The following is a 23820-nucleotide window of genomic DNA, read 5'->3' as shown; positions in this document are numbered from 1 at the left end:
CATGCATTGAGTGATGTGACTGACATCCTCCAGAATTAGCTCTCACATATAATTAGATGCAATGCTGACAATGGCTCTGTGGCCTGCTATGATTTCACAAAAGGTCTTTCTGTTTTTTTTTTTGTTTTTTTTTGACACATTAAATCTATTGCATCTTGTTCTGGGGTCAAAATAACTTTCAGCCACTAAAATATTACTTGTGTATCATCAGCTTCACCTCTTGGGTTAAATTGTTTTTTATGCATCCAGGATCTCAGAGAGAATACTCTCTGGAAGTATAAAAAATACTGAGGATGTGCCCTTGCAAAGGTGCCTGGGTCAATTGCCCTGTCCTGAAAGCTTAATGTTCAATGCTTACTACCAGTTAAATTTAATGATGACTTATTTTCCTGACGGGGGAATAATTTGAGTCATATTGTCCTCTAGTGGCTCATACAGATAACTGCCCTGCTGACAGAATCCCTTTGCCTTGTGTTTTTGTATCCTCTGACTATGTCTTCACAGAAGTTCTTTCAGAAGAGGATTGGCACAGTGGTTAAATTGGCACCTTAATGACATTGTCTATAACTGTGAGTTGTCTGTTTGAGAAACATATATTTAAGATGATTCAAAATTACAAAGGACACTCGTGAGAAGACAGTATACTGAACCAGAGCATTTGCTGGAAATAAATAGATGCTACTTACTGCCAGTAACAAAGTATTGCCTCAGCATGAAATTTGGTGTACAGATGGAAGAAGAGCTCACTTCCACAAAACGCGCACAGATTTCCTATGGATAAAGCAGAGCAGCACTCCTGCATTTCCTGGACTGCACACTTGTAAATCGTGACAACGGCTTTTGCACTGCAATGCCAAAGCGTCACCTTTCTTACAAAGTGCTGAAAGAGTCATAGAATCACTGAAGTTGGAGAAGACCACTAAGATCACCTAGTCCAACCATCAGCCTATCCCCACCATGCCCACTGACTGTGTCCCCTAATTAAACCTTGTCCCTCAAAGCATCCGAGCACTTCATAGTTGGGCATCTGCTGGTGCGATGCAGGCATTTGCAAACAGGAAAAGGGATCCTGTGGCAGGGAGAATAATGCTATGGTGTTTTCCATGACAAAATGCACACCTTCCATTAGAGAATCTGTCCTGGTTCTTGTTTGACCGAATACTGAGAGTTACTGAGAGTAACGAAAAATGGAGGAGGCTCTGTAGAGATAGCTTCTATGTATATAAAAGGAGCAGAAGTGCTGTAAGAATTTCATATTTCCTACTTCAGAGATGAAGTAGGAGAGGAAACTTAAAATGACAAAGAAATATGGTTTTGGCTGCTGTTTGCAATAAAGGAAAGACAAAATGAGTATCTGGATTTTGGAGTTACCTTCAGAGGCGTTTTGAAAATGATGTGCCATGTAATATGTACCCAAAGTAATATCAGGATTCAGTAAAGTCTTCAGTTTGTGTCCTCCAACTCTGACTGCCTTTTCTCTTCCCCCCTGTTGAACAATCCATTCCTTTTGACCTCCAACACTGATGGCAGACACTGGGTGAGCTGCAGAGTAGCTTAATTCTGTTTGGCAGAGCAGAGCTGTGCAGTCAGTGGTGCCCACCAATTTAGTGTTCAGTGCCCAAATCTGACTTGCTCATATCCTCACACCTAACAAGCACAGATAAATGCTGTCACTGAAGATGTGCCAGCAGAAACAGCATGTATGACGGCAGCTCTGTGGTGTAAAATGCCTTCATCTTGTGAAATCATCTGTGGTGCCATTTTTAGAGTTCACTCACAGGTTTGCTAAGTAGTGATGGATGCAAGAATATTTGCAGAGAGTTACTTTTATCTGATGCTCTGTGACTTCTCTGCTACTGGAGAGCCTGTAAACCAAAAGCACGCTTCCAGTCAAGATTTCACAGTGCATATTTGTTCTGAATCTATGGAACAGGAGGGATTCTTTATTTTTTCTTTAACAAAAAAGTTTAATTTTAAGCAGTTTTTGTTTGTCACCTTCTCAACTCTTGCATCAACTTTTTTTCTTCGTGCATGGTGGTGTTATCTTCCAGTGCTTAGTTACTGTTTATTTACTGGTGTTTATCCCCAATTCAGACTTTGTGGGTTTATCTTTACACACTTGAGGGAGAGCTGTATGGCTGAATCTACTTACAGCTCATCGACTATGACTCCTGCTGTAATGACTTCTTAAATGTTCTGCATTTTCAGGTAGACAGAAGTCCAGATGTGTTGCCCTTCCTACACACAGACACCTTCCGGAGAAACCTGTTATGCTTCCCACATGCAAGTTTTCTGGCACCTTGGCAGAGAGAAGGGTCTGCCCCATCATTAAGGTACCAGCAGTGCTTCCCTCCAGCAATGCTGTGTTGCTGCTGGAGGGAAGACAAAGCTGGGACCATTTACTCCTGTTCCTATTATTCAGAAGCAACCAGGCTTCCCTGCACAGCAGAGGGCCAGACTGTTTCTGTGGCTGTGTTAACTCCACTATCCCATAGTGCATTTTCATCAGAGTAATGTCAACAGAGTCAGAGGCTTTCCAGAACAGCCACCTGACCTTTGATGTAAAAGACCTGGAATCTGTTGGAAGTGATTTTTTGTGCAACCAATCCTTTGTGCCCAGAGAAGCTGTGGGTGCCCCATCCCTGGAGATGCTCAAGGCCAGGTTGGATGGGGTCCTGAGCAGCCTGAGCTGCCTGAGCTGCTGGGTGACAGCCCTGCCCATAACAGGGTTTGGACTTGGGTGATGGTTAAGATCCCTTCCAACCCAAGCCATTCTGTGATTCTGTCATTCTTTGATTCTCTCTCTGTCCAGGAATTGCATTTGCTAATAGGAAAATCAAAATGGTGATACTGTGTGTTCCAGACACCTTGCAGTCCTGCCCCATGCAGCAAGACTTGGGTTGTTTTTGGGGCAGTGCTCTGCAGCCAGCTGCATGCCAGGTCCCCCCTGTGCTTCTGACTAGTGCCTGCAGATACAAGTGTGCACATGGGTCTTGCTCAGTAGCAGCTGTCTTTGCAGAATAGATGCTGTTATTCACTGCTTTGCTGTATGAATGTAGAGAGTTTCTTTTGGTGGAAATCGGATGGTAATTTTATTTAGATTCAACAGAGTCTCTGAGCAATGAAACTAATGAGATGATAAAGCCTTGCCAGGCTTACCATTTCAATAAACATCTAATCTGGAAAATGTTTTAATCAAGCTTCCTTATCAGATGTTCTCATTACTGTGCTGCCAGTGCTCGCCTGAAAGTTTGGTTTTACCCCAGATCAATTACAGATTTGATTTGCACATTGAAATCCTTTCTATTTGAGGTTTACTTTCTTGTTTGACTTTTTCTGGAGGCAGCTTCAGTCATTAAAAGGGCTGTGCACCAATGGTAATGCTCTTGCATTTTCTCTTACCAGAATAATGAAATGGTGGAACTGCAGAGGATACGAATGAAGGATGAAATTCGCGAGTACAAGTTTCGAGAGGCAAGGCTCCTGCAGGACTACACTGAACTGGAAGAAGAAAATATCACTCTGCAGAAGCTGGTATCCACACTGAAACAGAACCAAGTAAGCACTGGGAGATACTAGGTGCTGTGCTGGAAAAGAGACCATTTTCTCAGGTTTCCATAATGTGATCCAGCAAAGCATTTTGATAGAAGTTTCTTTGTGTGGCGGTTTGTTGTTTTTCTTTGGTTAGATTTTCGCTTGACACTTATTCATTCTGCAGCAGTGCTACAGGCCATTTTTGACATATGGGGAGACCCTTTCCTCATTTTTGGGAAAACTCTGAGGGACTATTTCTGTGCAGAACTTTGTAACAGGGGGATCATTGTTACCGCAGCCAAGGCTGCATCTCTTCCCTTCCTGTGTTTCCTGCCATCTCTCTCTGCACACTGACCTCTATGCCCAGCAGAAGAGATAGGTCAGCCCTCCATTTCCTCTCACTTTGTTTCCCTTGCTCTGCTTCCTCTTCTGAAGTGGAGAAAGGAGGACATTGTCTACTCCATTTTTTTCATTTTTTTTTTTCCTGGGTTTTCCATTACCACTGTTCCTCTCTGCTCAGCAATGCTAACCAACAAGTTTGACAAGCTCCAAAAATAGGAAAAGGGATGTCAGGTACTCCTAGTTTGTCTTTCATGTTTTCCCTGTGGCAGTGAGGTGCAGCTGACAGCAAAGCAGTGTGCTGTGTTACTCGCTGCAGTGCAGAGCGTGCCCCCAGGAACCACCATAAATCACAGCCCCATTAAGTCAAGATGCAAAAAGCAGCTGGATCTGCCCTCTCTCCCTTACAAAGCACAGCTTCCTTTGCTGCTGGGTATAAACACTGCTGAGGAAGTCATCACAAACACAGTTGTCTTTTAAATTGAACAGAAGAAATTTGTTCTCATGTCAGAAAACCGAGCTTGCCATGATAAATAAGTAAGTTGGAGGATGAAAGTTTCTTTTAGACACTTCCGAGACCAACATAACATCACATGCAGGAAGAGAATTTCCCCAACTTCCACCAAATTGCAGTAGCACTGCTCTGCAGCCCCTGTGTTACATCCCAGCCTAGCAAACAGTTCCATTAGGGCTTTTAACAAATAGCCAAGGCTGCCAATTTCTTACTGCTTGTTAGCTTACTTATTCCTGCAGGAATATGCAGGAATATGCAGCACTATTTCATCTATCTTTGCTATTCTACCCTGCTAGCACAAATGCAATTGAAACGTTTAGAACAATGGAGCAGAGCCGCAGGGAATGCACAGGTAATGCACAGGGAATGCACAGGTAATTACTCAATGCAAGTGAGTATGGTGTTCCCTTATTTATGACCCAGGCTTTCATGCTCCTAGCACTGAATTTCTATCAGCTCATCTTTGTGTCAGTTGTTTACCAAGCCAGCAAATTCCCTCATGGAGGCATCTATTTTTTCCTTACCAAGCTCATAGGAGGCATTTTTGCAGGAAAAAAAAATAAAAACCACTTTACAGGCCATGCTAGTTTCTGCCAGAATAAAATCTGTTTGCCAGTGTTTGTATTTGTATACAATATATACTTCATTCGTAATGGAGTCAAATGCCGGAATATGGGGAGAAAAAAAAGCACTTTTGCATTGAGAACGACTTAAAAAATCAGTCATTTTGTATCACAAACCCATGCACTTGTGATACCAGAACCAATTCTGACCTACAGAGTAAAATATCAAGAGCAATTTTGTACTATACTACTGCTGTTTACAAAATGATATGTTGCAAGTCATGTAGAGAAATTGTCATAATCTCCTTGTTGGTTTGTTTTCTGGGAGGGGTTGTTTGTTTATTTTTTTGTTTGGTAGCTTTTGTAGGAAAGCATCCATGAATTGGTTACTGTATAGACCTCCAGTTTTTCATGCCCTTAAATTATAAACATATCAAATAATAAGCATATCAAATGATTGAATGTCACAATTTTTTAGATGGCCCTTTCCCTCCACTCGAATACACCAGGAAATGCAAATTTCAAAATGCCCAGATTTCCCTTTTCTACTTAGCATCTCCCAACATAATTTATGAACTCCATTTGTTGTCTGAATCTTTTTCATTCTCTTTGTTTGAAGATTGGTGCTTTGTGTTTTAAGCTTTCCTTCCCAAAGGCTTCTAGCTGTAAAACTTTTGACAGGTTGGCAAACGTGCCACTCCAAAAGAAATGGTTGATGTTTCTGTTTTCACCAGAACCTTAATATAGTTTGAAAATAAAAATATAAATGAGAAGCATTCTAGACAATGCCTTAAAATTGCACATAGTAATACATGTTAATGCATTATATTAGAAATGTGTCAACTGAAAAAAGATTTATTTATTTTTTAATAGAAGCATGAAAGTTCAATATTTCTTCTTTCATCAAGCCATTACATTATTTCACCCAACAGGGGGAATTTTTGGCATTTAGAAATTAAAAAGTGGATCTTAGAGTTTAAAGGGATTGTATGAATAGTTTGCTGTTTAATTCTTCAAACGAAATACCTCTTGAATAAAGGAGAATCTCATTTAACACAAAGAAGAGAGCTGGGAATATCCTGCAGTTTCTGTCTTTTCCTTCAATATTTTTGAACACTAGTAAGACACCCAGACACTTTAGAATATCCATGCCTGAGTGACTTTACATCTGGTAAATATTTAGATACGAAGTATTCTGCAGAACACTTGCCATTAATAAATCAGATTACATTAACCTGAGATCTATACATACCATGATATACCAATGTTGCTTTTGGTAATTCGTAATAAAAACACATCTGCATGAAGTATGAGGGCTGCTCTGAAGGTAATGCCACATATTTTATTATGTTGGCCCATGATCTCAGGTGGTTGTTGTTGGTATAGCAGTAGAGATTGAGCCTTACCAACAATATTCCATTACATTTTGTTGCTGTGTGACAGATGGCAGCAGAGGGGCAGTCTGGCAGAATGGCATCTGACATGGAAGTACATATGAAGCAAAAATGTGCCACTGTATTCCTCCATGAGGAAAAAATGGCACTCACCGATATTCATCAATGCTTGCTGAATGTTTATGAACACCAAACAAGGGATATGAGCACAGTGAAGGGATGGGTGGTGAGTTTCAGCAGTGGTGACAACGAAGTGAAAGATAAGCTGTGTTCTGGGTGGCTGTGCAGATATTTATGAGCTCAGTACGCAGACTCTTGTTCATTTCTGGCAGAAAAATGCACAGCTAACGGTGATGTCTGTGATGAAGGATAGTGTTTTGGAGCTGAGAATGTACTCTATCAAGTAGTGTTACTGTGCTCTTTGTATCCACTTTACTTTCCATGGAAATAAATAGGAGGCAGTACTTTTGGACCTACTTAAGTCATAAGTTACTTGGAAAAAAGTACAATGTTCCTTGATTCTCCCCATGTTGAAAAAATGGGTGGTGGAATCTTCGACAGTGAGAGCTCCACATACATTTTCTATGGAGACAATTCTTTGCAGCTGCAGGCAATATGTGGTATTTCATGTTGCATTTCCTGTAGCACTTCTTTCAATAGGGCTGATAAATGGCAGGTTTTCATGACTCAAGTTTTAGTATTATGAATGTTCTTTGTCTTGTCTAATTCAGGTTGAATACGAAGGCTTAAAGCATGAGATTAAACGATTTGAGGAGGAGACAGTATTACTTAATAGTCAGCTAGAAGATGCCATCCGGCTGAAGGAGATTGCTGAGCATCAGCTGGAGGAAGCTCTGGAAACTTTAAAAAATGAAAGGGAGCAAAAGAACAATCTGAGAAAGGAACTCTCCCAGTACATCAACCTCAATGATAGTATGTATAATAATCATATTAATATATCAGTAGATGGATTAAAGTTTGCAGAAGATACAAGTGAGCCCAACAATGATGACAAAATGAATGGACATATCCACGGGTCTCTTGTGAAACTTAACGGTGACTACCGAACTCCCACGAGTAGGAAAGGAGAATCTCTGCACCCCGTCTCTGATCTCTTCAGTGAGCTCAACATATCAGAAATACAGAAACTGAAGCAGCAACTCATGCAGGTAAGAGTTTCATTTAATGTCGTAAAGCTTTTGGACACACTTCATATGGACCCTGGTGCCAGCTTTTGCAATGACCTCAACTTCTCTCAGTGATGTTCTAGACTATGTCACGTCTCAGACTTTTTGTTCCATATTCAGGTTTTGCTAAAGATAACCCAAAAAGACATTCCTGTCTGCACAGAATTGGTATAAGCTGAGCTGATGTTTAAGGGGAAGAGGAGGAAGTAATTTAGTTATTGTAGTTGCAGATAGTTGGATTCTCTTCTGTTTAATAAGCGGAGATGTCTCTGAGGTTGCAAGTGGAATCAAGTACTCTTCAGAATGACAAAGCTTTCTAGAAAAAGAAATAACACTGAAATACAGACAGACTTGCCAATAAATGCAGTTTGAGCAAGATTTGACCATCAAGAGAGAACAGAAGGAGAGGAGCATTTCTTTTAATACCTAGCATTAGAATAATAGAATATCCCAATTTGGAAGGGACCCACAAGGATCATCAAACTCAGCTCCTGGACCCACACGGCACCACCAAAGCATCTGCACAGCATCCAAACCCTATGTTTGACAGTGCTGTCCAAACACTCCTTGAACTCTGGCACTCAGGGCCATGCCCACTGCCCTAGGCAGCCCTTTCCATGCCCACCGCCCTCTGGTTCAGACCCTGTCCCTAACCCCCAGCTGCCAATCCCCTGGGTTCTGTCGCTGTCACACAGAGCAGAGCTCAGCGCTGCCCCTCCGCTCCCTGTGAGGAGCTGCAATCACCATCAGGCCTCCCCTCAGCTCCTCTGCTCTGTGCTGAACAAACCCAGGGCCCTGAGCTGCTCCTCACACACTCTATCTTGCAGATGCTTCACCACCTAGGCAGCCCTCCTTTGGGCACTCTCTCAGAGTTTTATGTCCTTTTTTACTGTGTCACCCAAACCTGCACCCAGTGCTCAAGGTGAAGCTGCACAGTGCAGAGGAGAGCAGGACAACCCCTTCCCTCGCCCGGTGTCAGTGCTGTTCCTGAGACACCCTAGGGCATAGTTTGGCCCTTTGGGCTGCCAGGGCACACTGCTGACGCAGATGCAACTCGCCATCAGCCATAACCCCCAAAACCCCTTTCCACAGGGCTACTATCCAGCCTCTCATCCCCAAGTCGGTACATAGATCCTGGATTGCCCCTTCCCAGATGCAGAATCCTACACTTGCTCTTGCTAAATTTGTTGTGCTCTCCAGTTCAGCCCAGACATATCCAGAACAGGAGTCTGTGGAGTGAGCCAGATAAAAACTCAAGTTGACATCCCAGTGCTGACTTCATCTTAGACGGGATACAGTGCAATGCAGTGAGGGGGTCCCTCTGCCTGAGCTGTGAAACATCAGTTCTGCCAGTAGAGCTTTGAAAGGGTTTGGCACCTTCAGGGAAACATCCAGCGCTTTCTAGCTGGGCACTGTCAAAAGTACCCCTTCTAGAGTGATGCCTACTTAAAATACAAGAAACTATTTGGAGGTGAAGGTGAAGAAGCCCAATTTGCAGCTCTTGCTGAAGAATAATAAATCCCTACACAGGCTGCCCTATATTTGTTGAAGCATTAGTTGTTTTATTTACTTCATTGCCAAACACAGCATGGGAAGTTTTGATCTGAGCTTTGACATGGGAAATGTTTATGATATCTATTGCTTTGTGCAGATAGCTTTGATGCAGAAAGTTCATAATTTAACTAGAAAAGCTTGAAATTAGGAACTTCACTCCTGTGAAAAATTCTGGGGAGAACTATTCCAGTATTACAATAGAATTTGTATGTTTATTTTGGTTAAATATTCATTTGAATGAAGATTCATGTGTATGTATACATTTATGCATATGTTTTATGTACATGTTACAGGCATCTTTTGATTTCATTCAGAAATACAGTGCTAAGAAATACACAACTTCAGAAAAAAATCTTTGAAATATTCACATTTTAATATGTATCTCAATTATTTTCAAGCATAATTTACAATTAAGTAAATGCAAAATAAATACGTAACAAAAGATGTTTGAAAATGGAAAAAACATGACTTTTTGGCGGTATTTTGTCTTGATTTATTGAATATTGAGCATGATGAATCAGCAAACTTCTACTTGAAAGTTATTGCAAATGTTTTTGTTGCTTCTGATTTTAACATTGCTTATTTTTTGTATGCTTCTTAAACAAACAGTCAGCTTTCTGATGCTCCCCAGCCAGAAACTGTCCTAGGACCCTAGAAGGAGCCTAGAAAATAAACATAACCATTTTTTGGTGTCAGTGGCTTTCTTGAGCCTGAGCAAACTTACGTAAGTTGCCTTCAACATCATTCAGCATTGTAGGGATGTTAAAAGGATTGAAAAAGGGAGACAGGCCTAGCAGGACACTTTTATTTAGATACTGGGACAGCTTGCTGCAAGCTGCTGACGTTTTCTCTTTTTAAAGCAATCATCTTCTCTGTTAGGTTGTCTCAACTCACTTTGAGTCACATAAATTAACTGTGTAAAATTCCTCCAAAATTTTTCTCCACAGTAAATGGGAGATTTAATTGGGTTCAAGCTGACAAAAGGTAATTCTTTAACAAAATTGTTTGGTTTTTTTTCCTCCTTAGCAATGTCTTTGCCATGTGGCATTCAGACAGTTATATCTCAACATTTGGCATATGCTCCTCTCATTTACTCAAAGATGTATTATGATAGAGCTGCTGAACATGACCCTCTCTTGGGAAGTATGCTTATGTGATTAGGACAGTGGGCTTGTTTTCTGAGAGAATGAAACTTCAGATTTCCCTTTTGTTACCTGTGTTTGGCAAGTTTTTCACTCTGCAATCTCAAAAAGAAACATGTACCAGAAGATCTAGCATGATAGGCAAAGTTCCTTTTGCAACTTTGGGATGCTAGCACTATGTGTTTTGTATTGGTTCCTAGAAGAGGTGAGAGATAAATAACAATGATAAAATTGGCTTTCATAACTGCAAACTATCAAACAGATTGCAAGGAAGTCTCATCCAGCTGAGATCTTTGAAAGGAAGAGTGCATTTCAAAATAGGTGCAACTGCTTTTGAATTGCTTTTATTTCCATTTTAAGACGATGGTATGGATAATTTCTGCAGCTACTAATTTTGTCAGAAACAAATGAACAGACTGAAACATGGTAGTCTATTCCCAAAAATTTGCTCTGTGTGGAAATAAAAGTATGTTGCAAACAAGAAACACAATTTCTGTCCCTAAGAACAGCAGAGGTCTTACTATTCAGAAGGAGTACTCTAAGTGCAGTTGGAGCTTTGTTCTTTTCTCCTTGGAAGTAGGAGCACGTATTTTTTGTCAAACAGAAGTGGATTAGCTTCATCCATAATTACTGGACTAGGATGAATAAAATTCAGTAGGTCTGTGTATTTCAATTTACCTACTGTCCAAGCTGGCAGGTGGGTTTTAAATTTGTGTGTTTTCTCTGGAAACAATCCTTTCTATTTGAAAGACGTATTTGTTTCCAGAAGCCATTTATGTTCAGCAGAAGAATGACCATAAAAATATCTACTATCTCAGATACAGTTTTTCTTCATGATGGCTGAGATCAATAATCCATCAGTATCGGTTCTGTCTGATGAAATTAGGCAGACATTCAACAGAGTGCCTCTTTAACACCACGTTACTTAATGGAAGGCCTGCTCTTTGGTAATGCATGTTAAAGACAGATGGGGGCAGCAAGTTGTATTGATGATGTACTCATTGCCCTCAGCTGTCCTCCTCTGGGCTACAGCACAGACTATGCAGTGCCTATGTAGAGCTCCCTTTATCTAAAGAGACTGATATTTTTTGGATCATAAAATAATGATGAGCTTTCACCCTGTTTTTTTTCCTTCTTGAGTCATCAGTCACCTGTGCATAAAAAAATGAGGCCAACTTTGAGATGTTTTCAACTTGGCTTCTATTTTTGTCCTTACAATTTTTACCTGCCATCCATTGCAGGTAGTAATTGAAACCATGTTTTGAAAGTCTGTCTGTAAAACCAAGGGATCATCATAAGTCTTAGTGCTTTGGTATTTTTGAGCAGCAGCCACTGTTCGAAAGCCTTGTTATGAGATAATAGGAGTCTGAACCACTGCTTGGAACATTTTGTGAGATGGCATTAATATCCTCAGAGTCTCTAAAAACCTTTTCTTTTCCATCACTGAGTTTCACAGTGGCTCTTTTGACTCTTCCAAATGCTGCCTGGAGGGATGCTGATAGAGAAGGCAGTGCTTTTTGAAGGACCCTTCAGAAGGGACAGTGTTGAGTTCTCTGAATTAGTAATTCAGCTGCTCACAATGTGGCTGAAGTGTGGAACACAACATTTTGTCTGCACAAAATGTAAACACTGGGCTGAAATACCACAGCAGTGAGAGAAAAAGAGCAGTCAGCCTAATAGGCTCTGGATCCTGCTGCAAAAGCCATGAGAGCAAGAAGCATTCTATATTATCTGCTTCCCAATTCACAGCTCAGAAAAGGACAAAGGCTGATTAAAAAAAAAAAGAAGTTGGAGTACTACACTAAAATTTAAGAATGAGATTCATTCACAGGTATCATCATAACAGTGAATATCTGAGCAGATAAAACATCAAGTTTTTCTTGTTTGCTTGTTTTAAGATGCTGTGTATTAAAACTTCAAAAGAGTCCTCCAGTACCTCTTCTTCTTTTCAACTCCATATTTCTCTATCAATATTCAGAAAGGAACTTACTAGGTCAGAATCGGTGGATTGTTAGTTACATTGTAAATCTCATTTTCTTCTGCACTGTCTTTAAAAGAGTGGATTTTGTTAACAGGGGACTGCTGGGAATGGGGATTCCTGGAAGATGCATGTGCTCAGGTTCCTGGTCTGTGTTACACTTGCACATGGTGCAAGTTATTTAATCTAATAGTGCAAATGTACACAGCTATTTATTTACTGTATTTGCATTCAGAAATCATGCCCTCCTTCATGAAATTTTCAAAGATATAGATAAAAATCATGAAGGATGGTAAAGCTACTCATGGAAAATATAAACGTGTCAGTAAAATGTATCAGTGTAACATGTTATAAGTGGCAACGATGCAATTATGCCTATTAAATTTCACAGAACATGTGTGTTGATCACTCCAGTATCATTACTCTAGCTGACTACCCTTAGTGCTTGGGCAGTAATTCTTCAGTGAGCAACGTGTAAAATTGTGACCTAGCAAAGCTGCAAATGGTAGCACACTTAATTTTATGGTTTAGGGGCATCCACTGAATTTTATGGTTTCTGGAACCGCTCAAGATGTACGTGTAGAATGTGGGAGTGGAAGTGGTGAATGGCTGCTTGGTGTTGAGCAGAAGAGCACGGGTAGGATGAGATGCCGGGTGTTTTACTTTGACTCTGTTGCAGGTGGAAAGAGAAAAGGCCATTCTCCTGGCCAACCTGCAGGAATCTCAGACGCAGTTGGAGCACACCAAAGGAGCCCTGACCGAGCAACATGAGCGAGTCCACAGGCTCACGGAGCACGTCAACGCCATGAGGGGCCTGCAGAGCAACAAGGAGCTGAAAGCAGAGCATGACTGTGAGAAGGGGCGAGACCCCAGCGAGGAAGCACACGACTATGAAGTGGACATCAATGGTTTGGAGATCCTAGAATGTAAATATAAAGTAGCTGTTACGGAAGTGATAGACCTTAAAGCAGAAATCAAAGCCTTAAAGGAGAAATATAATAATTATGTGGAAAACTACACTGAAGAAAAGGCCAAGTATGAGAGCAGAATCCAGACTTACGATGAACAGGTGACAAGCCTAGAGAAATCAACCAAGGAAAGCCAGGAAAAGATGGTCCATATGGAAAAGGAGTTGCAAAGGATGACAAGCATAGCGAATGAAAACCACAATACCCTCAACACCGCCCAGGACGAGCTGGTGACGTTTAGCGAGGAGCTGGCTCAGCTCTACCATCACGTCTGCCTGTGCAACAACGAGACACCTAACAGGGTCATGTTGGACTATTACAGGCAGAGCAGAGTTACCCGCAGTGGCAGCCTGAAAGGCCCAGATGACCCACGGGGTCTCCTTTCCCCTCGGCTTGCCAGAAGGGGAATGGCATCGCCTGTAGAAGCCAGGACTCCGACCGAGCAGGTGACAAAAGAGGCCCCAGAGCCTGGCAAGGAGCAGAGCCCAACGAAAACACCTACAATTTCCCCTGTCATCACTGCCCCTCCTTCCTCCCCAGTCTCCGACAGCAGTGACATTCGCAAAGAGCCGATGAACATCTACAACCTCAACGCCATAATAAGGGACCAAATCAAGCATTTGCAGAAAGCTGTAGATCGGTCGCTGCAGCTGTCGCGCCAACGTGCTGCAGCCCGGGAGCTGGCGCCCATGATTGATAAAGACAAGGAGGCCTTAATGGAAGAGATTCTGAAACTGAAATCCCTCCTGAGTACAAAGCGGGAGCAGATAGCAACCCTGAGAGCAGTGCTGAAAGCCAACAAGCAGGTAAGGTGCCAATAAAGCAGGAGGTCGGGAGTGTCTGTTATTTATACAGGTCGCTTGGCAAGCCTTCCCAAGAGGTTTTTTTAGTGGAGAGGTTTCACTCACAGGTTACTGAGCCTTTCACTCCATCACAGTGAGGGAAGGCCTTTCTGCCTTGTCACCCGTAAGCTTTTCAGCTCTGTGTTTTCTAGCACCCGTTCTTGTTCTCTGTAGCACTCCACTGGCCACAAATCTTGAATACCCACTGTCAAATTCAAGCATTTAAAATAAATGTTGCAAAGCTAAAGCACTCCTCAGGAGGAGAACGGCAGTTGTAAGAGTGCAAGCGGTCACTTTGGACTGTACAGGAGCTGGGCATTTCTGTGATAAAACACAGGTTTAAATGCAGAGTAATTTTCTTTACAGGTCATTGCAATTTTTAGAATGATTTTTGTTTTATTCTTATAACTTCTTCCATTGTTGTGTTTTTAATCCCTTGGGAAATTGAACTATTTTCTGTTTTGTTTTTAAGAAAAGGGGTATCTCTGCATGAGAAAACTACCTGAAACAGTAACTGCCATTTTTTTTTTAAAAGAAGGATTCATGATGGAGTTATATTTTCTAAGAACAGAAAAACCTCATTATTTTGAAATTTTTGGTAGTTTAAAAAATCAACAACCCACTTTATTATTGCTGTTACACCAATGTAATTAAGTTGAGAATTGGAACATTCTATATAAAATGCAGAAAGAACACCTCACAATGGTGTACTTTTCAAGAGTACTCACAATTTTTTTTGCTTGCTGTATCCTCGCAAACACTGTGTATCTAATAGATTCTGGGTCTGCAAGCAATTTAGAAGTTAAATATAAGCATGAAATTGTATTTACTACAGTTAGTCTCCTTATGCTCCAAATTAAGTCTAAATTAAGTCTGAATGTAAGAGGCTGCAAGGACTTTTTCCATCTTCAGTAATGCTGTGGTCACCACATGGGGGCATAAATGCTGGTTAATGGAATGGGATCCCATTCTTCAATGACAGTGATAGGATTTCTGTGTTAAAATTCCCAATGGTCAGGTGATCTGAAGTTAAAATTCAAATTTAATTGTTGATTGGATCTGCAACTGCATTTCTAGGTACTGGGAATTCTTAAATTGCAGCTATATGTCAATATATGTTGAGTCTTTTATAGCATTTCTTCCCTCTCTGCAATACAACACGTTAAATATTAATTCAATTAATCAAGTACCATGCCTAGCAAAGCAATAATAGCCCTGAGCAATTATAGGAGGATTTTCCATGTAATTAAGATGTAATTGAAGTATATGGCTTTAGATTCCAAATTAAACACTTTTTCCATTAGCATAGAGCTATCATTTATTTAGTGATACTAGAAGAGAATGTGGCTAAGTCCTACTCTCTTATAATGTTTTTATTATCATTACTACTTTCAGAAATTGAGCATCTTAAACTGTGCTCAGAACTTTTAAAAGTACTTTTATAAGTATCAGCAACTGTTCAACTGTGTATCAACTCTTGCAGTGCTGTTCATGCAAGCCTAATAGTAATTTCCTCAAACTTTCAAGTTAAAAGGCATGATAATACAACAGAGATGTAGAAATTTAGAGAGATGGGAGGTTAGTACAACTGTGTTGTAGCAGTACTGCCAGTCTCTGGTGATGAGTGTGTCCCAAGAACCCAAAGCACATCTCATGTTCAGGAAACATGAGTCAAGATTAATTCCCTTGAGTTCCTCCCTTCAAAACAAAACTTGTAAGCAGAAATAGGTTGGGAATATTTTTCATCAATTCATTTTGTTTAGATGAGCCCACAGAGAACATCTGGTTCAGGTTTTTGCATTTTCTCTAAAACTTCAAAAGCTTCAGTTGTGATTGGCTTAGAGCATTGTAGAATCATGAAATCATAGAATCATAGAATGGCCTGGGTTGAAAAGGACCCCAGTGATCATCAAGTTTCAACCACCTTGCTGTGTGCAGGGTCGCCAACCACCAGACCAGTCTGCCCAGAGCCACATCCAGCCTGGAAATGATTTGGGTTGGAAGGGACCTCAAAGCCCACCCAGCCCGACCTGCCATAGGCAGGGCTGCCACCCAGCAGCTCAGGCTGCCCAGGGCCCCATCCAGCCTGGCCCTGAATGTCTCCACTGTTGAGGCACCTACAGCTCTCTGGGCAACTGTGCCAGGGCCTCACTGACCTCTGAATACAGCATTTCTTCCTAACATCTAACTTAAATGCCCCCTTTTTTAGTTCAGAGCCATTCCCCCTTGTCCTATCATTATTAGTCTGTGCATAAAGTCTCCATCCTGCTCATAAGATTCCTTCAAGAGCTGGAAGGCTGCAATGACCTCTCCCCAGAGCCTTCTCTTCTACAAGCTAAGCAAGCCCAGTGAAGCTGGTGTTGTTATGCAGTTATGTCTTTTCACGCTGTATGTTGTGCAGAGGCACAGAGGCAGAGGAGCTGAATGTGTCCTCCCTCATCCCAGCTGCCACAGCTGGCAGCTCAGCTCCTGGCCTGCTTTGTGGAAATGCTGCCACAAAGAGCTGTTGGTGGTGCAACCAGCAAGGATACTAAGGTGATTTTCTGGTTTAAATAATGCCAGAAAGCAAAATGAGCACAATCAAATACATTGAAAAAATGGCAGTATCTTCCTAGAGAGTCCCACCGTTAAGATCTGGATGGGGAGACCAGCAGCAGAGCCCCGGACCTTGTATTCAGAGTTGGTTTTGGATAATGGAGTCGCACCCTTAATTAGGGAAGCATTGCTGCCATCTAGTGACCACCTCAAGTACTGCAGCATCACCTAAATGAACAGCCTTCCCGGCCACGTGCTTCATTGCTGGGTGCTGCCGTCCTCTGTTACCTAGGCACAGGGGCACATGGTTCATCAGAAGAGCAAAGCAACGAACTGTATTCACTTCTCTTTACAGTAAGTTACCTGATTGCAGGAAAGCATAGAAGGGCTCTCTGTTTCTCCTTTTCAGCAGGCCTGGCAGTGTGGCAGTGCAGTTAGAGCTTTTAAATCTTTAACAGCATGCAATAAATTTCTGTTTGAACCTGACAAGCCATTGCCTAGCTCAATCCATTTGGCAATATTTAATGCTAAAGTCTTTTTATTCTAGCTATGTTTTCTTTGAAAATATTTTCAAATCAACGTTTCAGTGTTAGACTGAGACAGAAATAGAAGACAGTGAACACTATAACCCAGAAAAGAAGATGAAATTTGCTGTAAGAATCTGCTCTAAACCTAAGACCAAGGAAATTGATTATTAAACAAATCAACAGTTTGAGATAGCAAGTTGTAATATCTTGTTGGCTTGCTTGCTTGATTTGATCATGATGTATGTGTCTGTTTGTAGCCATAATAGCTATGTCAGCACCAGTTTCATGGAGCAAAACCAAATAGCTTTAGTATTAACAAGGAGAATAAATTGTAAAGTAATATGAAATGAATTGTATAATACCTTTTAGGACCAATTCAATAATGGTTTTGATTTTGGTGTCTAACAACAAACAGAAAGCAGAGCTGCCTGTGAGAGAAATGTAATTTAAATTCCAACTGAAAAATAATTGGTTGCTTTTGCAGGTAAATAGTTGCATGGGAAGGAACTGAGTCAGCAAGACCTTCTTGTCTGTATTGGCAGTAACTCTGATGCTTGCAGCTTCCATAAATGAGATACTGTAAAGTTCAGAAAACATAATTGAATAACCCCGGGTATGCAACATCTGATCCATAAACAAAAGCTCAGATGTTACACAGACATTGTGCAGTGGATTTTGTCCAGTGTCACTGGTGGAAAGATTGAGTACCGCATAGGATTTCTGCACTAAAATGGCAGGTGGCTGTTCTCCTTTCTTGTACTTACCACTGTAGCAGCTAATATTTTTTCTGCAGCTTTTTATTATTATTATTATTTGGTTTGTTTCTTTTAGTATAAAATAAATGAGATAAAGTCTTCCTAGGATATGGAATATCCAAGGATATGAGGTGTGTTCACAGATTTGCTGAGGGCAACCTTTAGGAAGCTGAATTTGGGCACGCTTCTCTTCTGTAAGGATAAGGAAGGGCATGGAAACAACATCACCACTTCTGACATGTGTTCACCTCTCCTCTCCCCCTCTCCTCTCCCTCCCCCCCCAAACTTAACCTGCATTGCTGGATTCTGATGGACAGAGGTGCTAGGCATGGTGTGCCACATCTCTGCCGGCATTTCACACTGTCAGGAGACCAGGTGTTGGAGCTCTCTGCTCCTTCCTTGCCTTCTTCTCAGGCACCATTCTTTGGACAGCAGTAGCAAAGTTCTCTGCCAGCAGCTAGCGCTGGGACTACAGGCACAGGCTGAGCAACCAAATTCACTTGTTCCACTCCTTGGCACTGGATGGTCTCCTGCCAGCACTGCTGTTAGCCCCTCTCCTGCTGCTTTACGTACTTCACCACAGAGTGTTCATGTATTTTTCCCGTCTTCATCTTTTACTTGTGCTCTCCATTTCTCTGTGTGCTGTTCAGACACTGCATTTTGGTGTGGAGTAAAGTTCTCTAATTTCTCTGATATGTCTTTGTAATTCCCACCCACTTAAAGCCAAGTGCTTCAGAGTCATAGAATCATAGAATGGCTTCAAAGGGACATTGAAGATCATCTAGCTTCAGCCCCATTGCTGTGGGCAGCCTTAGATCTGGCACTACATCAGGCTGCCCAGGGCGCCATCCAACCTGGCTTGAATGTCTCTCGGGATGGGGCATCTGCAGCTTCTCTGGGCAGCCTGTGCCAGTGCCTAATCACCCTTTGAGTGGAAAATTTCCCCCCAACACCTAATCTAAATCTCCTATCTTTTAGTTTAAAACCTTTCCCCCTTGTTCTGTCAATAGCAGACCATGTAAAAAGTCAGTCTCCCTCCTGATTAGAAGTTCTTTTTTAAGTACTGGAAGGCCACAGTGAGGTCTCCCTGGAGCTTTCTCTTCTCCAGACCGAATGAGCCCAGTTCCCTTAGCCTTTCTTGCACTTGGCCTTGTTGAATCTCATTAGTTTCTTCTGGGCATACTTTTCAAGCCTGATCTGGTCCCTCTGGATGGCATCTCTTCCTTCTATTGTATCAACTACACCACTCAGTGTGGTGTTGTCTACAAACTTGCAGAGAATGCACTCAATCCCACTGTCTAGGTAATTGATAAAGGCACTGAAGAACACCAGTCCCAAGATGGATCCCTGGGAGGACTTGTGACTAAATTCCACCTAGGCATAGAACTTCTGACCACAACCCCGTGGCTGCAATTATCTAAGTTGTTCTTTATCCACTGAATAGTCCACCCTTTAAATCCATATCTTTCCAGTTCAGGAATAAGGATATGTATAAGGTCAGAGGCCATATACAAGACCAGGTAGATGACATTAGTTGCCTTTCCTTGCACCATCGATGCTGTCACTCTATCATAGAAGGCCACCAGATTGGTCAGGTGTGATCTGTCCTTAGTGAGCTGTGCTGGCTTCTTTGGATTCTCATCTTGCTTGTAACTGCTGACTTGTAACAGCTCTTCAGAAAGAGCAGTTAAAAGCAGTTGGGCCCTGGGTGCCTGCTTCCTTCTGGCACCCCTTGCTTGCACACATATACTTTTGTTTGCCCCCTCCTCACTTTCAGAGCACTTTCCCCAGGTTTTTAATATCCTGGATTATTCCCCAGAACTGGTTCTTGGCACAGCCACACGATTCAGCTGACAGTCTTGGAGATCGGCAGTGAGGAAGGACAAACTCAGTTTTTAGGCTAGATTTGTTGCTGGAGGAAGCGCAGCATGAAGCTGTGTCTTCAGTTGGCCGTATTCCTGAGCATGCTATCCATGGCACAGCCTAGCAGTGCAGTGGAGGGGACCAGATACTTGGGTACCTCTGAAAGAGGAGATCCAACTGCCTTTTCTCTCCTCATCTATTTCCCCGTTGCACGTCCTGACTCTGAGGTACCTCAGGCTCATTTTCTGCCTGCTTGGCTCCCCGGACTGACTCACGGTAAGCAGAGAAGAAAACCATCTGGTGTGCAAAAGGTATGGTTGGGGAAAAGCTGGGTAATTAATCCTTCAGTGGCAGCTAGACAATATAAATTGACTTAGTTACATTGCATCCTTAGAGCCGAGGAGTCTGATAGCAGTCAGCTTTGGTCAGCATCCAGGTCCCAAACCGATGAGCTCTGGGTAACCTGAGATGTGCACAGTCTGGAGCTCACCAGCTCTTGCAAGGACTGATGGAGGGAGATGAGCATTGCATGAATGTGATGCCCTTCTGCTCCATTGGCCCTGGCTGCCTGGCTGCAGGTTTCTAGAAGAATTCCTCCCTGCTTCGTCTTCCCTATTAAAAACACATTTTTCTTAGTTTTATTTACTTTGCTGATACTGAACTTGTGCCACCCATTCTTAGGAAACTTGCAGAGAGAGACCCTTGGCAGCCTGCAAAGGAGAGTGTTAAGAACTTGTCTGGTATATATAATGAGCATATGAGGAGCCTTTTAAAATAGTTAACAAAGAGAAAGAACTGTTGAAGTCTTTGTTGTTTTATGATGAAATGTGAATTTTGTCATATTTTACATGCTTTCATTTTTTATTATAACACAATTACTTTAAGGCATTAATGATGGAAAAATACACTTTCACAAGGTTCTAACACCTGGAAAGTAATTTTTCTACCCAGTAGCCTCAAGAAAGCTACTGCGTAGAAAATTGTTGATAGTCTACAGGAAAAGCAGAAGTCATTTATTAGCTTCATGCTTTCCCACTTCAAAATACTGAGATCATGTTTTACTAATATTTTCAGAACAAAGGCAGTGATGAAACATTGCCAAGTTTGAAACCGCAGTGCTTATGCATTCCAGCTCACTTCTCTAGGAGTGTAAAATAGCCAGAGCAAACAGGTCATTTGGATTGTGGCCACTGAAACTTTGTTTTGCTCTGTCAGCCTACCCAGCCAGAACACACAGAGGAGATGCTCTTCATGAAATTCTCTGGTACAGGATATTTTCCCCTTCAGTCTCTACTGGGACAGAGAGAGAATTTTGGTTGTGAAAAGTATCTGGAAGATTAAGATGGAAGGGGACTGATTGCCTTTAACTGTTTCAGTCTAGTACTTGCACGCAGTTTCCATGATATGTGGAACTACTGGGTTTACAGGGAATATGTATTCCCAATGCTAAGATAGTTAAACAATTTTTTTTTTTTGAGAAGTCTCACATTAGATGGAACAGAACATATCTTTAACTCATTTTCATTCCTAAGCAAAGGAAAAATCTTTACATTAATTCTGTTTGAACTGTCATATATAAAGGACAGTACGCTGGATTTCTCTTGCAGAACAAAGACCTTTGAATTCCAGCTTTGGGGCCAAACTCGGTTTGACCTGTAAATCCTAGCTGTGCTCTCATGAATCACTTCTGCCTCATTAGTGACCTGAGGATTCGTAAGTAAATCTGATTTAATCATGCTTGTTAAGCAGGAATTTGTCCCTCGACTCACTGTGTTCTAGATTTCCCTTCAAAAAAGAAGCTTTATTAAACATTATTCATCTTTCTTCTCTGTGTTAATTTACATGTGCATTTTAGTATGCCTGAAAACACAGAAAGCTCTGAAATCTGATGATTTCTGATTTGTCCTAACAATGCACAGGGTGATGTCAAGCATCCTGCATTATACCAAAGCATGTCACCGGGATTGATAAAGCCACATTTATTTGAATATATCCCTGAGTGTTTTGTTTTGTTGTTGTTATTGGGGTTTTTTTTTGTTTGTTATTTTTTTAATCAGTTGTTGAGGATTTCAACTTTGACATGGAAAATCTTTCAGCAAATACCTATACAATTACAGGTAGTTGCTAGGGATTTTTTAAAATCTCTCAATGTAAGTTAGTGTGAAAGTGGAGATAACTTTATTGTTGAGTACACAATTGTGGAAAAAAAAAAAAAAGGTAAAATTTTGGTGGTGCTGCTGCCTGAAACTGTGCCATTTCCCCAAGTGCAAATTATTGTGTTTTAGCAGACATTAACATTTTGTTAAGAGACGTTGTTAGTGACAAATCCAGCAAGTTCAGACAACTGACTTTAAAATAGGTTTCCAACTGTTTGATCATTAGCATTTATTTTCATGTTCCCTTGCTTGCTGCTTTAAAATAACGCTGTTCTACAATTCTCTCCCCTTCTGATGGCTCAAGTACTCAAAGGGGAGAAGTAATTGCTGAAATGCTACAATTTATTCTGCACTAAATGAAGCGAAAAAATAATGATAACCTCCCCACCCCTGCTAAAGGCAATGGAAACGTTTTTTCTTCATGTCATTCAACGGTAATAATTTAAACTGTCTCAGCAGCAGTAGGTATAAAGATAATGTATATCTTTAAACATTTTGAATAACTTCAAAATGATACTAAACTTCATCAGTTCAACAAAAGATTCAACTCTTGCAAAAATGAAACAAATATAACTATTATAAGCAGTAGGGCAGTAAAATAAAGCAAATTATTGGAGGAAACGGAAAAAACAGAAAGAAAGAAGGAAGCTGAGAAATTAAGGATTAGGTGGCTACAAATCCTTGCTTTACTTTTAAATGAAAATTCTAATTTATCCTTTCTTTTTTCTTCTTTGTAGTTACTAAAGCTGCCAACATAATGTAGTTTTGCGCAACAGTAGGTATTGCCAGTGGTCGAATAAAGTACAACCTGCCACAGCCTAGCAGTCACCTCATGCAAAGAAAGCCGTGGCAGGGTGCATGAAGAAAACCACATCAGGCCAGCCCTCAGCTACAAAGGCTGAGTCTAACATGCCTTAGCAGCATGGTCAGACACACTTGGTGCCTTACTGCAAACCAGAAATGTGTTAGCAACTCCTCAAGCTGCAGTTACTTGATCACTTGTCTGAGCCCTCAGCATACAGCTGCATGGTTTTGCACAGAAATTAAAGGTTTCAAGTTGTAGACAGCTCATTAGGACTGGCTTTGTGCCTTCAATTGCTTTCTCCTTTCCCTGGCTTCATGGAACTCAACATGGGCGTCCAACCCTTCAATGTGCCTGGGCCGCATTGAGAGGAGTTGTCTTGGGCTATATATCACATATGTAATGTAGTTAATGTATATAACTAAGAAAACTTATTTTTTTAGATTTTTTAAGTAAAACATTGGAGAAGGAAAAAAAAAAAGTGAGATGAACATGGAACTAGTGGGATATTTGACCTTGTTCTTGTGAAAATAATACATCGGTCTGGTTCAATGGCAGTGGTTGTAATTCTTAGTGAGTTCTCAAGGTGCTCATTGGAGATTTTTGATGAAATTTTACTCTTCCCTAAAAACAGTTATTCACAAATGTACATAATGCCGAAAAGCGATGACATGAACAAGGTGTGAATATGAAGCGAGGGATATCTTTCTCTGGTGGAATAGGGCCTATAAAAGTTGAGTAGAGAGACATGATCAGATTTTTCTTTGATGTGAACATCTGATTGCAACTCAATACATTCCATTTCAAAATTTGCAGGTAATGTATTTATCTCTTGAAAACAGTCACAAATATACCAAAAATTTGATAATTTTTTCAGCACTCTTGAAACCTATTCTCAAATTCTTCTATCAAAATGGAAAGCATGGCTGCATTTTGCTCACTGTTCACAGGACTGTGTTTAGCCAATGTATCGAAATGCATAAAATTATTTGCCATAACTTGAGTTAGTGCTGCACTGTGCCTTCCTTGTCCTGGTTTCAGCCCAGACACTGCCAATCACACACCAGTGTTTGGTTGTTGCTGAGCAGTGGGTGCATGCCTGGGGCTGAGCTGAGCCTCTTGGTGGGCAAGAGCCACTGCCATGATGGTGTGGGGCAGGGAGCAGCC

General features: G+C 41.3%; 1 protein-coding gene across 5 annotated transcripts in view; it reads left to right on the top strand.

Moving 5' to 3' along the window:
• The window catches only part of BICD1 (BICD cargo adaptor 1), a 167549-nt gene that overhangs the window by 113700 nt on the left and 30029 nt on the right, over nt 1-23820 (top strand). For all 5 annotated transcript variants that reach the window (XM_042837994.1, XM_042837992.1, XM_042837993.1 and 2 more), the window contains exons 3-5: nt 3406-3558; nt 7076-7513; nt 12885-13979. In XM_042837994.1, the coding sequence (XP_042693928.1) occupies nt 3406-3558; nt 7076-7513; nt 12885-13979 (1686 nt within the window). The remainder of the gene's footprint in view (nt 1-3405; nt 3559-7075; nt 7514-12884; nt 13980-23820) is intronic.

This window comes from Centrocercus urophasianus, unplaced genomic scaffold (assembly GCF_019232065.1).
Source record: "Centrocercus urophasianus isolate 14NV4802_14NV808 unplaced genomic scaffold, USGS_Curo_1.0 seq_73, whole genome shotgun sequence".
Classification (NCBI taxonomy): Eukaryota; Metazoa; Chordata; class Aves; order Galliformes; family Phasianidae; genus Centrocercus; species Centrocercus urophasianus.
The sequence above is the reverse complement of the archived record's forward strand: the minus strand, read 5'-3'. Positions and strand labels throughout refer to the sequence as shown.